The sequence below is a fragment of the Microcaecilia unicolor genome, chromosome 2 (assembly GCF_901765095.1).
Source record: "Microcaecilia unicolor chromosome 2, aMicUni1.1, whole genome shotgun sequence".
NCBI lineage: Eukaryota > Metazoa > Chordata > Amphibia > Gymnophiona > Siphonopidae > Microcaecilia > Microcaecilia unicolor.
The window spans coordinates 66,739,945-66,755,409 of NC_044032.1; the positions used below are offsets into that span (position 1 = coordinate 66,739,945).

A 15,465-nucleotide genomic window follows, 5' to 3' on the forward strand; every position below is an offset into this window, starting at 1 on the left:
GAGTCGAGTTGTCGGATGCCGCCTGGAAAGGAACATTGCGCGAACCAACCTACACCCTCCCCCTTCCGTATTGGGTCCCCTTCACTGACTTGACAGCGCCTCTCACCTCCGTGTGGAAGCGCTGCAGGCAGCAGCAGGGGGGAGAGGCATGGTTGCTGGACTTGGGGTGAGAGCAGGGCACAGAGGAGGGTTGCTGGACATGGGTGGAGGGGGGAGGCCAAGGGAAAGAGGATGGTTGCTGGATAAGGGGGGGGAGGATCGGTGGACGGGGTGAGGCCAGGGGAGAGAGGAGGGTTGCAATACTCGCCCGTTTTTACGGGCTTAACGGCTAGTTCTTGAAAGAATACATGTGTGGTGGTCTGTATTGTGTGTTTGATCATAAGCGAAATGTCTCATTAGTATATTAACTGTTGTGTCGGGGGTAAAATGTTCCCCCCCCTCCCCGGGCCGAGGTCTGGCTACACCCCTGCTTCAAATCAATAAACATTTGTTATATATATGACATTTTCCAACCTCAGTAATTTTCCTTTTGCTTATCATAGTGCAACAAAAATCCATAAAAGCGTAATGGTCTTGGCTGGTTTGCATTCATTAAGTATTAAGGCCCTAGTTCTGGTAAGTCTGGCAGGGGCAAGCACGATAAGTACATAAGTATTGCCACACTAGGACAGACCAAAGGTCCATGAAGCCCAGCATCCTGTTTCCAACAGTGGCCAATCCAGGTCACAAATACCTGGCAAGATCCCAAAAAAGTACAAAACATTTTATACTGCTTATCAGATAACTAACCCTCTAACTAAACCTGCAATAACAGCATCTCTGTCCATATTCACATTCTATCCTATGTATTACAAACATGATCAGGATTTCATGTCATGCTGTTAGTACTACTGTTCTGTATATATACACACACTGTTCTATGCAATCAGAAAGTCTTGTCAGTTCTTTTGTTATATTGTGAACCACATTGAACTATTTGAGATAATGTGGGATATAAATGTCATAAGTAAATAAACACAAAAAAGGAGAGAGGAAGAGTGGACTTTCACTAATGACATCAGGTTATCATTTTATACTTTCTACTGTTTATACCTCTCCTAATTTAATCTGCATCCTTCTGGCTGTGACCACTGATTAGCCATCTTGGCTACCTTGAAATTAGCAGTCACCCCAAGGTCAGTCTCCAGGTCTGTGCACACAGGCTCGCTACCTGTTGTATATTGCTTCTGCAGATTCTTGCACCTTAGGTACATGGTTCTGCATTTCTTGCTATTAAACCAAGTACTCTCCAAACTTTCTTGGATCATTTCTCATTCTCTTTACTCCCCCAACAGAGTCCACAACAAAACCCTTTTCTCTCCTCTATTGTATTAAAAAAATATACTACTTAATATCTTTGTTAATAAATTAAGCTAACCTCTGTTGGTTACAGCTGTAATTTGTTGGAAGGTACAGTTGTATAAAACTTTGTTGTCATGTCTTTTATTTAAAAATATACTTAAATAATCTTTTCTGTTTTACAGGCATTGCCTTAAACCCTGAGCAATGGAACCAGTTGAAGGAACAGATGTCTGACATTGATGATGCAATAAGAAAACTGTAGAGTCCGCCAGAGCAGAAATTTCTTGCTTTAGTTGTTTTAGGCAGTCTTTATACATTTTGTTTTTCTAAAATTTCTCTTCCAAGCTATTGTACATTTGGATTGCAGAGCAATTTGTAAAATGAGCCATTTTTAATATATATTAAAAGTATATATTAAGTGAAGTTACTTTGTATATACTTTTGATTAAGAATTAAAAAGCCATGCCTTCCCAAGCCAGCTTTCCCTTTTGTATACAATGGAAATAATTTAAAGTAATCTCACATGTAAGTGCTGGCCTAGTGAAGCCAACAGAATGTTTTTCTAGAACCCATTTGCTGCTCTTAATTCGAGTGTGCATTGTTAAATTGGCACTGAATTTGGTACCTAGAAATCTCCATTAGTCTAGACCAGGGGTTTCTCAACTTAGTCCGGGGACACGCCTCTAGTCAGTCAGGTTTTTAGGATACCCACAGTAAATATGCATAAGAGTAGCATGCACTATCTCCATTTTATGCATATTAATTGTGGGTATTCTGACAACCCAAGGACTGTTCTGAGAACCCCTGGTCTAGATGTATAGGTAGGCTTATCATTTTTAAACCTTAGTTTCCCAGACCTACCACACATTTTCTCCATCCTCTGACTAGCCTTTTGTTTCTCCCATCCCCAAAGAAACAGATTTTTAGTTGCCAGTGCACATTTTAAAGTAATATCTGTTGGAGGTTGTATATACTGTTTAATTATTGCACTTAAGTAAGTCTCTGAATTGGTGATATTCAACCTGTGACACAAAGTAGGATTTTTAAAGTATAGGACAACGCAGTAGAGCTATTGTCGAGTTTAATCACTGAACATAATTTGAAAATGCTCACTGAATGAGAGGTTTGAGTACCACTGCATCTGAGAGATTTTGTAACATAAGTATATAATTTTCCTTTCATTTGCAGTTATTCACATATTATATCACTGATAGGTTGTGATTTGCCCCTTAATTTTTGTTTCACTATCATCTGCAAAAGATTATATTAAATGAACATAATTAATGAAAACAGTATTGTAATATGGGATGAATAATTTCTGATCCCACACCTGGGTTTAACATTATATTACATTAGAATGTAATAATTGTAGTAGGCATGCTATTTTGATCATAATTGGTGGACAAGTTTCCACCCTTTAGAGATGATTTCCTTACTTTGCATTGGCGCCAGTTTACATAGTATGTAATTATGATGCAAAGAAAAGGGAAAAGGTTTAGGAATTTTTTTTTTTTCTAAGTTTTGGAAGTGGGAATGAGTAATGCAGGAAAAAAGCGATTTGTGGTGCCTTGGTCTTCACTCCTGGGCCTCAAGGGATGGTAGCAGATCAAATTTTCAAGATATCCCTAATGAATATGCATGAAAGATTTGCATACCTACTACCTCCATTGTATGCAAGTCTCTCTAATTTTCATTAGGGATATCCTGAAAACCTGGCCATTGGTGATCCTCGACTGAGAGTGAAGACTGAGGTCAGTGTTAACTGTTAACTGAACGTACAATTAATGATTCTTGATTAAAATTTTTCATATCCTACGTCAGTCTGTAATAATTATTGTTAACATACCAGTGTGGCTCCTTATTTTCATTTTATCTTTTTGGGAATTTCAGTGTTTATTACAAGAGTAATAAAAATGGCAGAAAAAAAACAGTGCAAGACTAATTTTTCTGTGTTAATATTGAGGTTTAATTTTGTGAAATAGAAACATGAAGTGCCACTCAATCTTCATAGGTGGGATTTAGAGATGTAAAATATCTGTAAATTTTGAACTGATCAGGGAGAAAATATTTTTTCCCCATCAAATTCCCCTAACCCAAAACGCTTGTTTTAAAAATATGTGATCTTTAGGGGCCGTTTTATAAAGCTGCAGCAGAAAGTGACCTTAGCACGTCCTTGCTGCGGGTCTTACACACCAAGGCCACTTTTTGCTGCAGCCGGAAAATGGCTGATTTTCCAAATTAATGGCCATACACACACTAATGTTTCCAGTTTGTAAAATTCAAACTGAGAAGCAAACCATATATACCATACAAAAAATAAAATTAGTTTGCCAACACTGGAAGGGAGCAAACTATATATACCATACAAAAAATAGTTTGCCAACATTGGGAGAGGTTGCGTTGTACGAAGGCATTAAAAAAAAAATTAACAAATGAAACCTCTAAGCTTTTTTTCCCTGCATTTTTGAAACCAGTAATATCTCGTCTCCATAAGGTAGGTCAATGCTGTTAAGATTGAGTGTTGCCAGGAGCTTTGAGGCTTCTTTTGTTAGTTTTTAATGCCTTTGCAACGTAACCCCTCCCAGTGTTAACAAACTGCACTAATGTTCAGGTTTCAAGTTTGTTACTAAAGGGTTAACTACCATCAGAGTGGATTAGAAATTACATAAATACATGACAGAGAGTTTTTATAGGAAGGAACTACAATGGGCATAGGAAAGGAAAGCAAAAGTTGGAAAAAAAAAGACAGGAGGGAGAGGGAGGTATTTGGCAGTTCAGTGAAAGGGCAGCAGAAGTCTAAAGGTTATGGTTTCCAATTCCTGTTTGGGCAGAAAAGAGGTAGGTTGAGGACCCATGGAGGGGCATAATCGAACGAAAACGTCTATCTCCATGGGCGTTTATCTCCAAGAACGGGTCCGTGAAGGGGCGGACCGAACCGTATTTTGGGAAAAAATAGACGTCCATGTTTTATTCGACAATTTGTGAGCTGGGCGTTTGTTTTTCAGCGATAATGGAAAATGAAAGCGCCCAGCTCAAAAACGAATAAATCCAAGGCATTTGTTCGTGGGAGGGGCCAGGAGTCGTAGTGCACTGGTCCCCCTCACATGCCAGGACACCAACCGGGCACCCTAGGGGGCACTGTTACAAAAAAAAAAAAAAAAAAAAAAAAGGTAAAAGAGCTCCCAGGTGCATAGCACCCTTCCCTTGTGTGTTGAGCCCCCCAAATCCCCCCTCAAAACACACCACCCACAAGTCTACACCATTACTATAGCCCTAAGGGGTGAAGGTGGGTACAGTGGGTTTGGGGGGGGCGGTGTGGAGGGCTCCCATTTACCAGCACAAGTGTAACAGGTGGGGGGGATGGGCCTGGGTCTACCTGCCTGACGTCCACTGCACCCCCTAATAACTGCTCCAGTGACCTGCATACTGCTGCCAGGGAGGTGGGTATGACATTTGAGGGTGAACATAAGTTGTGAAACGGCATATTTTTGTGGTGGGAGGGGGTTTGTGACAACTGGGGGAGTCAGGGGAGGTCATCCCCGACTCCCTCCAGTGGTCATCTGGTCGTTTAGGGCACTTTTTGGGGCCCTATTCGTGGAAAAACAGGGTCTAGGAAAAGTGCCCTAAATTCTCGCTAAAACGCATATTTTTTTTCCATTATCGGCGAAAGGCGCCTATCTCTGATAGGCTGATAACCACGCCCCAGTTCCGCCTTCACCACGCCTTTGACACGCCCCCATCAACTTTGTCCGCATCCGCGACGGAGTGCAGTTGAAAACGTCCAAATTCGGCTTTCGATTATACCGCTTTATTCGTTTTTGTGAGATAAACGTCTATCTCCCGATTTGGGTCGCAATATAGGCGTTCTTCTTTTTCAATTATAAGCTGGATAGTGTTCTTAAAGTAGGTTTTAAGGGCATTTTTAAATTCTGCATGGGATAATGTGCAGAGGGTAGAAGGGGGAGAATTCCAAAGCATTGTTCATTTACAGAAAAACATGGTTTTTCATACAGAAGTCCTCGTAGTCTTTTCAAGATACGAAAAAATAACAGTGAAGGTGACTCAGATACACAGACGATGCTCCAAATGATCTGAACGTTTATTGTCCAACAACCAAGACTCGACCTGACTGGCCTGCCTCAGGAGTCTGTATAGAAAATTAATACATTATAATTGCAAACCAAAACATTAAAAGATAATCTGTTAGACAAATGAGTCATATGGACAGGTAAAACGTACATAAATTATAAACAAATTTGACTATGAACCTTAAAAACAGCTCATCTTTAAAAGCTATAACATTGAGATGTTACTAAATGTGTTCTAACAGATTAAAAGCAATAAATCTAAGAATCCAAGTATATATTTGGAGATTATATGTAAAATAAATGTTACAATCTTGTGGACAAGTTACATAAAATTGCATCAAAATCAAATACAGGAAAACCTTGAAAGACCAACTGAAATATAAGAACTATTGCACCAAAAATGTTAAATTGTTCTAATAATGGTTACAAGCAGTGGATTTAAAAAGTCTAGGTTTATATAAAAACCATATGTACCACCTGGGGTTGTCTGTATGATCTCAAAGGAGTGCTACTGTGTGATGTACTGTAGAATACTATCCGAGGTGAAACAGAAAAATATTTTTTTTAAAGGTCTAAAACTGTGTAACCCAAACTGGAGATCTCATAGAAAGGTATGTGACAATGCACAAAAGGCAGTTATTTGTATCTAAACATATGTAACACTCACAAAATTGAGGATAACGATTCTAACTCATCATTTAAAACATAAGATAGCAAAATACAAGCATCCATCATATAAGAGATAAAACACTGTGTACAAAGAAAGAAAACAGCCTAGGGCTGATCCTAATGCCTAAAGTGTAAACAGAATAAAACACCAGTCATAGCATATTCAAGAAATAAAAACCTTAGGGAGAAACTTGTCTCTCTTAATTCTACCAGAAGAAAACTTTTGAAGTCATATTGGACGTACAGCATGTAGAAAATGCACGGTGTGTAGACAGTGTGTGGTACTAAACAGATTTATGTATCTTGCTACAAATGGAACATATCAGTTAAAACATTCAACAAATTGCAACTCGACCAATGTAGATAATGTGGTGGTCTGCCCATGCAAGCTTCTGTATGTAGGAATGACATAGAATGGTGAAATTTTTTTTGTAAGCCACATTGAGCTTGAATCTATTCCGGGCTAATGTAGGGTATAAATATCATAAATATTAGAGGGGGACTGACCAAGATGGCGCCGAGACCAGACGTGCTATACTGAGCTTGCGAGATTTCTTTTTCCCTCTAAGTACTATTTTTTAAATTAATAATGCCAAAGAGAAAGGGAAAGATTAGAGGAGGTCCCTCCTTACCCTCTACGGACCCTACTCTTCGTCAGTTACTGGTAACAGCATATGCAACACCAACTGTACCTAGGGGCACTCCTTTGACCGGCACAGAGAGGAGTCCCAGTCTGGAAAGTGAGGTTTCACTTAGCCCGCGAAGTCCAGAGAAGCAGACTCTAGAAGTGGAGAGCATGTTGGGAGAAACGCTCATCGAACCCTCAGAAGTCGGGGTTTCTGGACCAGCTAAGGAGGGCTCTTCCCATGTTACTGCGACGCTTCAAGAGGGAGTTTCTCCTGAAAATTGAAGCCTTTTAGTTACCCCTTTGGAAGCTGGGCAGAATCTGATCAGGCTAGAGGCATCACCTGGAACACTGATGAGGGTTGAGATGTGGCATAACTCTAAGGTAGCCCTGCAGCAGTTGGAGAGACCAGCAAAAGTAACACTGGAGTCCTTATGGTCAGCAATGGAATCCCTGCACAAGGTTTGTCTTACTTTTGTCTCCAATACAAAGTCGAATGCCTCAATGATAGATTTGCTTCAATTTCGACTAGTCCTTCAGGAGTCAAATATGAAAAATTGTGAAACATCTTTATCCCAAGTGGAATGTAAATTATTACAGAATGCTGCTGCTGTTCATCGTAAGTTGGAGAACTTAGAGAATGGAGCCAGATCATTGAATTTGAGAATATTAAACTTTCCTTCTATTAAATATAGCTCTTCAAGGGACTTAGTTCATAAATTCGTAAAAGAAGTTCAATATTCTGAGAATGGGCTTACAACATGGATGCAGCAGCCCGTCTCCTATTTTTATCCAACCTCTGCCACCCAATCTCGGTTAAGCTTCTGAGGATCCATTCCTTCTCAACAGGATTCCTTTATGTTTATCCCACGCATGTTTGAATTCCGTTATCATTTTCATCTCCACCTCCCGCAGGAGGGCATTCCAAGTATCCACTACTCTATCGGGCAGGTACTTGGGAGCATGGGAAAGATAAAGCAAAATATCATCTGCAAAGAGGTTGATATGCGCTTCCCTATTCCCCACAACCACACCCTGTATTCGGTCACTACCCTGAATTTTGATAGCTAAGGGTTCAATAGCTAACAAGAACAGAAGTGGGGACAGAGGACATCCCTGATGTGTTCCCCTTTGCAAAGAAAAGGTGTCTGTGAGATTACCATTAATCACCAACTGTGCTTTAGGTGAGGTATAAAGAGCAGAGACCCAGTCAACAAATGTCCCACTTAAGCCAAAGCTCTTCAAAGGCCAAAAATGGTATTGTCATGCTATTCTATTGAAAGCTTTCTCCATATCTAGCCCCACTATAGCTCCCAGGCTTCCCTTTCCTTGGTGTTCATGAAGGGCCGACATAGCCCTGACAAGATTCATCGAGGCATAGCGGCTGGGTACAAAACTCAACTGGTCCCCATGTATGTGGGCGGGTATCACTTTAATTGGCGGGCAAGTATAGCCGCCAGTAGCTTGACATCCTGATTCAAGAGTGAGATAGGTCAGTATGAACCTACTTGAGCTGTGTCCTTACCTGGTTTCGGTAATAATACAATGTGTGCCAAATTCAGATATAGACCCACTCCCTCCTACACCAACCCATTATACATAGCTCCCAGAGGTAACATGATTAAATCTGATAGGATGTGATGATACTTTGGGCCAAAACCATCAGGTCCAGGGGCCTTTGTTAATTTAAAATATTTAATTTCTTGTCCTGATATAGGTGAGTTTAGATGTCTCTGATCAGCTGTAAGGGTCAGCACTGTTTTTTTCCTGGAAAAAGGCTTTACAATCCTCTAAGTTAAAGTCCCACGCTTGATATAATGACCCATAAAATTTTACAAATTGGTCTCTGATTTGTGATTGTGTTGTATACACCCGGCCACTGCCATCTTTTATGGCGGTGACAACCTGCTTCTTGCTCAGCGTTCTCACTAAATTGGCTAAAAGTTTTCCCGCTTTGCTACCCCGTTTAAACAGTTTAAAGCATTGGAAATAGATATCCCTTTCTGCCCTCTGGTTCAACAGTGTATCAGTCTGTCTCCTAAGCTGCAGCATGTGCTGTTTAACTTCATCGCTCATTCTCAACATGTGCTGCCTACGAATCTGCTGGTACTCCTGCGAGAGACACAGAAGTTCTGCTTCCCTCTTCTTCCTCTGAGATGATGTGTATGCTATTATGTGGCCTCTCAAAACCGCTTTTGATGCTTCCCAATAAGTAACAGGACCTACATCTGATGTGGTTATAAGTCTGGTAATCCATCCACTTCTCCCTCAGATAGGTATGAAAAGCCTTATCATTGTATAGGGATGGGGAAAACTTCAGCACCCTATCCTTTAGTTCCATAGTAAAAGAAATAGTGACTGTGACCGTGGAGTGATCAGTGAAAGCGACATAAATGATATTGGCGACCTTAGCCTGAGAGAATAGAGGTTGGGCCAGTAACAAGTAATCCAGCCTTGTGTACACATTGCGGGGTGGGAGAAAAATGTAAACTCCCTATCATGAGGGTGAAGAATCCTCCACATGTCTATCACTCTCAGCCTAGATATCAAGAAGTTAACTCCCCGAGTATCTGTATTCCCAGCACGGGGTTTAGGGGGTTTGCAATCCACCGATGGGTCCGCAAGCGTGTTAAAGTCACCCCCATAACAAATTGGTAATTAGAACAAGGTGCCACTTTAGCTACCAATTCAGAAATTTTTTTTTGTGTGAGTAGACATTCGGTCCATAGATATAGAGGAGTCGACCCCAGCGTTCCCCAATTAGGATTATGAATCTAACTTCTCTATCTTGTATAATTTTGTGTATATGAAATGGCAGCTGCTTGTGTAACAATATAGCCACTCCCCACTGTCTGGTGTTAAAAGAGGAGTACGACACCTCCCCCACCCAGCCCCTTTTCAGTTTCTGATGTTCCGAGTGTGAAAGGTGTGTTTCCTGTAAGTACACTATTGAGCTTTTTCGAAAGAGAAGGGCGCCCATCTTCCGACACAAATTGGGCATCCTTCTCTTAGGGTCGCCCAAATCGGCATAATCGAAAGCCGAATTTGGGCATCCTCAACTGCAGTCCATCGCCGGGATGACCAAAGTTCATGGGGGGGGGGGGTGTCAGAGGTGTAGCGAAACCGGGACTGGGGCGTGCTTAAGAGATGGGCATCCTCGGCCGATAATGGAAAAAAAGAAGGGCGTCCCTGATGAGCATTTGGTCAACTTGGTCCATTTTTTTCATGACCAAGCCTCAAAAAGGTGCCTAAACTGACCAGATGACCACCGGAGGGAATTGGGGATGACCTCCCCTTACTCCCCCAGTGGTCACCAACCCCCTCCCACCCTAACAAAAATGTAAAAACATTTTTTGCCAGCCTCTATGCCAGCCTCAAATGTCATACCCAGCTCCATGACAGCAGTATGCAGGTACCTGGAGCAGTTTTAGTGGATGCAGTTCACTTCAGGCAGGTGGACCCAGGCCCACCCCCCCCCCCCTACCTGTTACACTTGTGGTGGTAAATGTGAGCCCTTCAAAACCCACCTGAAACCCACTGTACCCACTTTTAGGTGCCCCCCTTCACCCCTTAGGGCTATGGTAGTGGTGTACATTTGTGGGGAGTGGGTTTGGGGGGGCTCAGCACCGAAGGTAAGGGAGCTATGCACCTGGGAGCAATTTGTGAAGTCCACTACAGTACTCCCTAGGGTGCCTGGTTGGTGTCCTGGCATGTCAGGGGGACCAGTGCACTACGAATGCTGGCTCCTCCCACGACCAAATGCCTTGGATTTGGTGGTTTTTGAGATGGATGTCCTCAGTTTCCATTATCGCCGAAAACCGGGGATGATCATCTCTAAGGACGACTTAAGGACGACTATCTCTAAGGTCAACCTAAATGTTTAGAGTTGGGCGTCCCCGACTGTATTATCAGAACGAAAGATGGACGCCCATCTTGTTTCGATAATAGTGGTTTCCCCGCCCCTTTGCCGGGACGTCCTTAGAGATGGGCGCCCTTAGAGATGATCTTCCCGTTCGATTATGCCCCTGTTTGAGGGACACCACATTTAGAAAACCAAAATTGAGAAAGATTATCTCGTACCTTCACTGCATATGAACAGACTTGATGAAAGCTCTGAAACCATTTTAGCACAGTTCCCTCTATCCCTAGTTCTGTCAATATGGCCAGTAAAACATCATGATCCACCATATCGAAAGCTGCTGGTAGATCAAACCGGAAAAGCACAGCCATTCTTCCCTTGCTGAGAATAAACTGTACCTTGGTAGTTAAGGCTAAAAGTAGGGATTCAGTGTTGTGAAATGGCCTAAAGCCATATTGAAAAGACTGCAAAATAGAAAATTTGAAATGATAAATTCCATAAGCTTAGTAAAAAGTGGAATGTTAGCAATGGGCCTATAGTTTGATGGAAAACAAGGGTCTAGAGATTGAGATTTAAGAATAATCTTACCCATGGAGGGAGGGAAAAAAACGCACAATGTAAACAATGATTTATAAAAGTAGAAATCTACAGTAAAGCATTCTGGATAACATAGGTGGACATGGATCTAAAGGATAAGAAGATAAATTTAATTTAGATAGCAAAGAGACTACCAGAGTTTCAGAAACCCCATAAAAAATGACCAATATCTGTCAACTGGTATGTGTTGACCATCCTGAGAATAAAAATCACAAACCTAAACTGGGACATCTTGTCATGTCAAAAGACCTGCGAAGTATATTAATTTTGTCAGAAATAATTTGCCATTGTCTCACAATCAGGGCAGTCTGCTCATAAAGAAGATTGCAGCCTATTAATCTCAACATTTGCTGAGCTATGACTTGTGTATAATTATACTACAGCAAGAGGCCCTCACTGGATGCCCACCGGAAGGGTGGAAGGCCAGATTTTAGGACTCAGGCTGTAAAAATACCAGCTAGGTTTAAAAATCAATGACTGGCTGAGCAAGGACTTGCTTTTCCTGCAAGTTAATATGTGTTCTAGCTAAAGACCTATCCACTGGAATAGTGGTGGGCCAAGCTACATAGCTTTAAACAGCTGAAAAGCACTGAGTAGGCCTGATAACAAGATGATGGCCTTATAGCAGAGAGCCTGCAAGAGCAAGGACTGCTTGGTGAGTTCTAATGAAACCTGGTACAACTTTCAAATTGAATGTAACACATATGATGTAGAAATTATGGATGAAAATGGAAATTTTGGTTTGTAAGATGGAGAATGTTTTTAATAAGTTGGCACCCAGATCACAAGATGATATGAACCTGATATATCCAAATTTAGATATCTTCATAACAAGAGTTGTTTTGTTCTTGTTTGGATGTTTGGATACCCGTATCTAAGGAAATGTTTACAAAAAGGGAAATGTCTCAATCTCTCAAAATAGCTAGAACAGGAAAGGAGATGGTACAGATGGTACAGATGGACACCTGGCCGGAAAGCAAAGTATGATTCATAGATTAAGCAATATTAGAGAAAAAAAGGACCAGATACTATATAAAGAAGGGCATCAGATAGATCGTTGGAGGTTCTCCCCAACGCATCTAGGACGCAGAGCTCCAGTCAGCTGAATCCAGAATTTGTCTGATGAATGTATCTGATTAAAGTCTGATTTGGTAAGAATAAAAAGACTATTTCTTTAACTACACTGTTTCTGTCCTTGCTTCAATTTATTCTCTATCTTCTATCTGTTTTGCAAACGAACACACACACACAAGTAAGATTTCTCACTGAACATAAATAGCCAAAGATTCATTTAAATCCAAAGAGACAGAAAGCTGTGGTCATGGGAATAAGGTGTGAACTCCGCCTTCTGATGCCTTCCCAGAACAGACCCCCATGGGTAACCCTGGAGGGGTCTAAAAGGGGGGAGCATTAAAACACTTGCTTGCTGGTTCAGACCTGTGAGGCGAGAGTTATCAAGGTCTCTGCTCTTGCTGCAGGAAGAAAATCCTGAGCCTGCAATGTATCTAGTGGGGCTCCTATGTACTCCAATTGCTGAACTGGGAGTAAGTGGGTCTTGGAGTAGTTTATCATGAACCCTAACAGCTCTAACACCCGAATAATTAAGCGCATTGACTCCGTCGCTCCCTCCTGTGATGTGCTCTTGAGCAGCCAATCGTCCAGATAAGGAAACGTAGACTCCCAGTCTGCGTAAATATGTTGCTAATACTGGTGAACATCTTGGAAGCTGATGTGAGGCCAAATGGCAGATGGTGGCATTGGTAGTGGTGTTTCTCTGTTTGAAATTTGAGATACTTCCTTTGACAGGGAAGTATCAAAATGTGGGTATAGGCATCCTAAGACCAGAGAGCATAGCTAATCTTGTTCCTGAATCATGGGGAAAGGGTGCCCAGGGAAATCATCCTGAACTTTTCTTTGTCCTTTAGATCTAGGATAGGATGAAATCCTTCTGTTTTCTTGGACACAAGGAAGTACCCGGACTAAAATCCCTTCCCTTCTTCCCCTGGTGGCACAGTTTCAACCACTTTGGTCTGTAGAAGGGCAGAGATTTCCTCTACAAGTACCTGCTTGTGCTGAGACCTGATGTAAGATGCTCTTGGTGGATAATTTGGTGGTCTCTGATGCCAGTGTAGTGTGTAACTGAGGCGATTTATTTATTATTATTATTTATTGCATTTGTATCCCACCTTTTCCCACCTATTTGTAGGCTCAAAGTGGCTTACAGAGTGTGGTTATGACATAATCATTTCGTGATAAGTATAATTCTTATAGTTTGAAAGTTGGTAAGAGAAGATAGGCATAGTCGTTTCATGATAAGTACAATTATTACTGTTTAAAGATTAGGTAAGGGAGGATAGGCAGAAAGTGTTAGGAAAGTTAGAGGTGAGCTGTGGTAACTGTGTGATTTGTTGAAGTAGTTTGTAGGCTATGTATTTTCCTTGTAGGCCTTTTGGAAGAGATGAGTTTTCAGGGGTTTGCGGAAGTCGGATAATTCGTCAATAGCTTTTAGGTCTCTAGGTAGAGCATTCCACAGCTGCGTGCTTAAGTAGGAGAAGGTGGTGGCGTGTGTCAGCTTGTATTTCAGTCCTTTGCAGCTGGGGAAGTGCAGATTGAGATATTTGCGGGATGATCTTACAGCGTTTCTGGGAGGCAAGTCCACTAGGTTTAGCATGTAAATTGGGGCGTCTGCGTGTGTAATTTTGTGTACTATCGTGCAGATCTTAAACTCAATACGTTCTTTGAGTGAGAGCCAATGGAGTTTCTCTCTTAGGGGTCTAGCATTTTCATATTTATTTTTTCCGAATATGAGTCTGGCGGCTGTATTCTGGGCTGTTTGGAGTTTTTTGATAGTTTGTTCTTTGCAGCCGGTGTAAAGTGCATTACAGTAGTCCAGGTGACTTATTACCATTGACTGTACCAGGGTGCGGAAGATATGTCTCGGGAAGAAAGGTTTTACTCTTTTGAGTTTCCACATTGATTGGAACATTCTCTTCTTTGTATTCTTCACATGAGTATCAAGTGTGAGGTTTTGGTTGATAGTCACTCCAAGAATTTTTAGGTTTTGCGCGACGGGAAGAGAACAGTATGGTGTGGTTATTTTGGAGTAGGTGTTTTTGTTGTGTTGAGAGGTTAGTACAAGACATTGTGTTTTCTCTGTGTTGAGTTTCAGTTTGAATGCATTAGCCCACGAGTGCATGGTTTGGAGGCTTTGATTGATCTCGTTGGTGATTTCGTTTAGAACCTGCTTGAATGGTATGCAGATTGTGACATCGTCTGCATATATATAGGGATTGAAGTTTTGATTGGCTAGGAGTTTGGCTAGTGGTAGCATCATTAGGTTGAAGAGAGTTGGTGATAGGGGGGATCCTTGGGGGACTCCGCATTCAGGTGTCCATGGGGATGATGTGTCCGCGTTGGTTGTGACTTGGTATGTTCTTGTGGTCAGGAATCCTTTGAACCATTTGAGAACTGTGCCTCCTACTCCGAAGTATTATAGTATATGTAATAGTATTTCATGGTTTACCATGTCGAAGGCACTGGACATGTCGAATTGTAGGAGAAGTATGTTGTTGCCGGTTGCAATTGCTTGTTTGAAGGCGTTCATTGCTAACACTAATACCGTTTCGGTACTGTGATTTGTCCGGAATCCTGACTGTGATTCGTTTAGAATTGAATGTTCGGTTAGGTAATCAGAAAGTTGTTTCGTCACTATGCCCTCCATGAGTTTAGTTATGAGTGGGATAGATGCTACTGGACGATAGTTAGTTAGGTCCGTTGTGTTTTTCTTCGCATCTTTTGGCAGTGGGGTAAGTAGGATGTTTCCTTTCTCCGTGGGAAAGAGGCCGTTTTGAAGCCTGTAGTTTATGTGCTTCGTAAAGTCTTTTTTGAAGAGCCCACTGGTCCGAGGGTATAAAGGGCCATCTTTGATGGAAAAAACTCAGCTTCTGCCCTACTGGTAGGCCATCCAGGATGGTTACGTGTGCTGCGGCTATACTTTCCTAGAACCAGTCAAAAAATTGTCCCCTGCTTTCACCTGGAGAGCCTGCTGGGACTTCTGTGGTCAGGACTGAGGAGGTCGAGAACGCTGGACCTGGGGGTTCTGGGCAGAGTGAGAAAACAGCAGAAACCTACACCTTTGAGAGTGAGTTTTCATCTAGGCCCACTCGTATATCTCTAGAAGAAGAGGTTTCAGCTGGAGGTCACTGAGACAGGGACTGGATATGTTTTTTGATGAGGTCAGCAACCTCCTTCACTTTGTCCCTAAAAAGATTGACTTCGGCAAGGTA

At 41.8% G+C, this 15,465-nt stretch overlaps 1 protein-coding gene across 1 annotated transcript in view; it reads left to right on the forward strand.

Annotated features, from left to right (window-relative positions):
- The window catches only part of SUB1 (SUB1 regulator of transcription), a 41,557-nt gene extending 38,289 nt beyond the window's left edge, over positions 1-3,268 (forward strand). The window contains exon 5 of the mRNA XM_030193006.1: positions 1,524-3,268. Within this exon, the coding sequence (XP_030048866.1) occupies positions 1,524-1,603 (80 nt within the window). The 3' untranslated portion in view covers positions 1,604-3,268. The remainder of the gene's footprint in view (positions 1-1,523) is intronic.
- Positions 3,269-15,465: the final 12,197 nt, after the last annotated feature.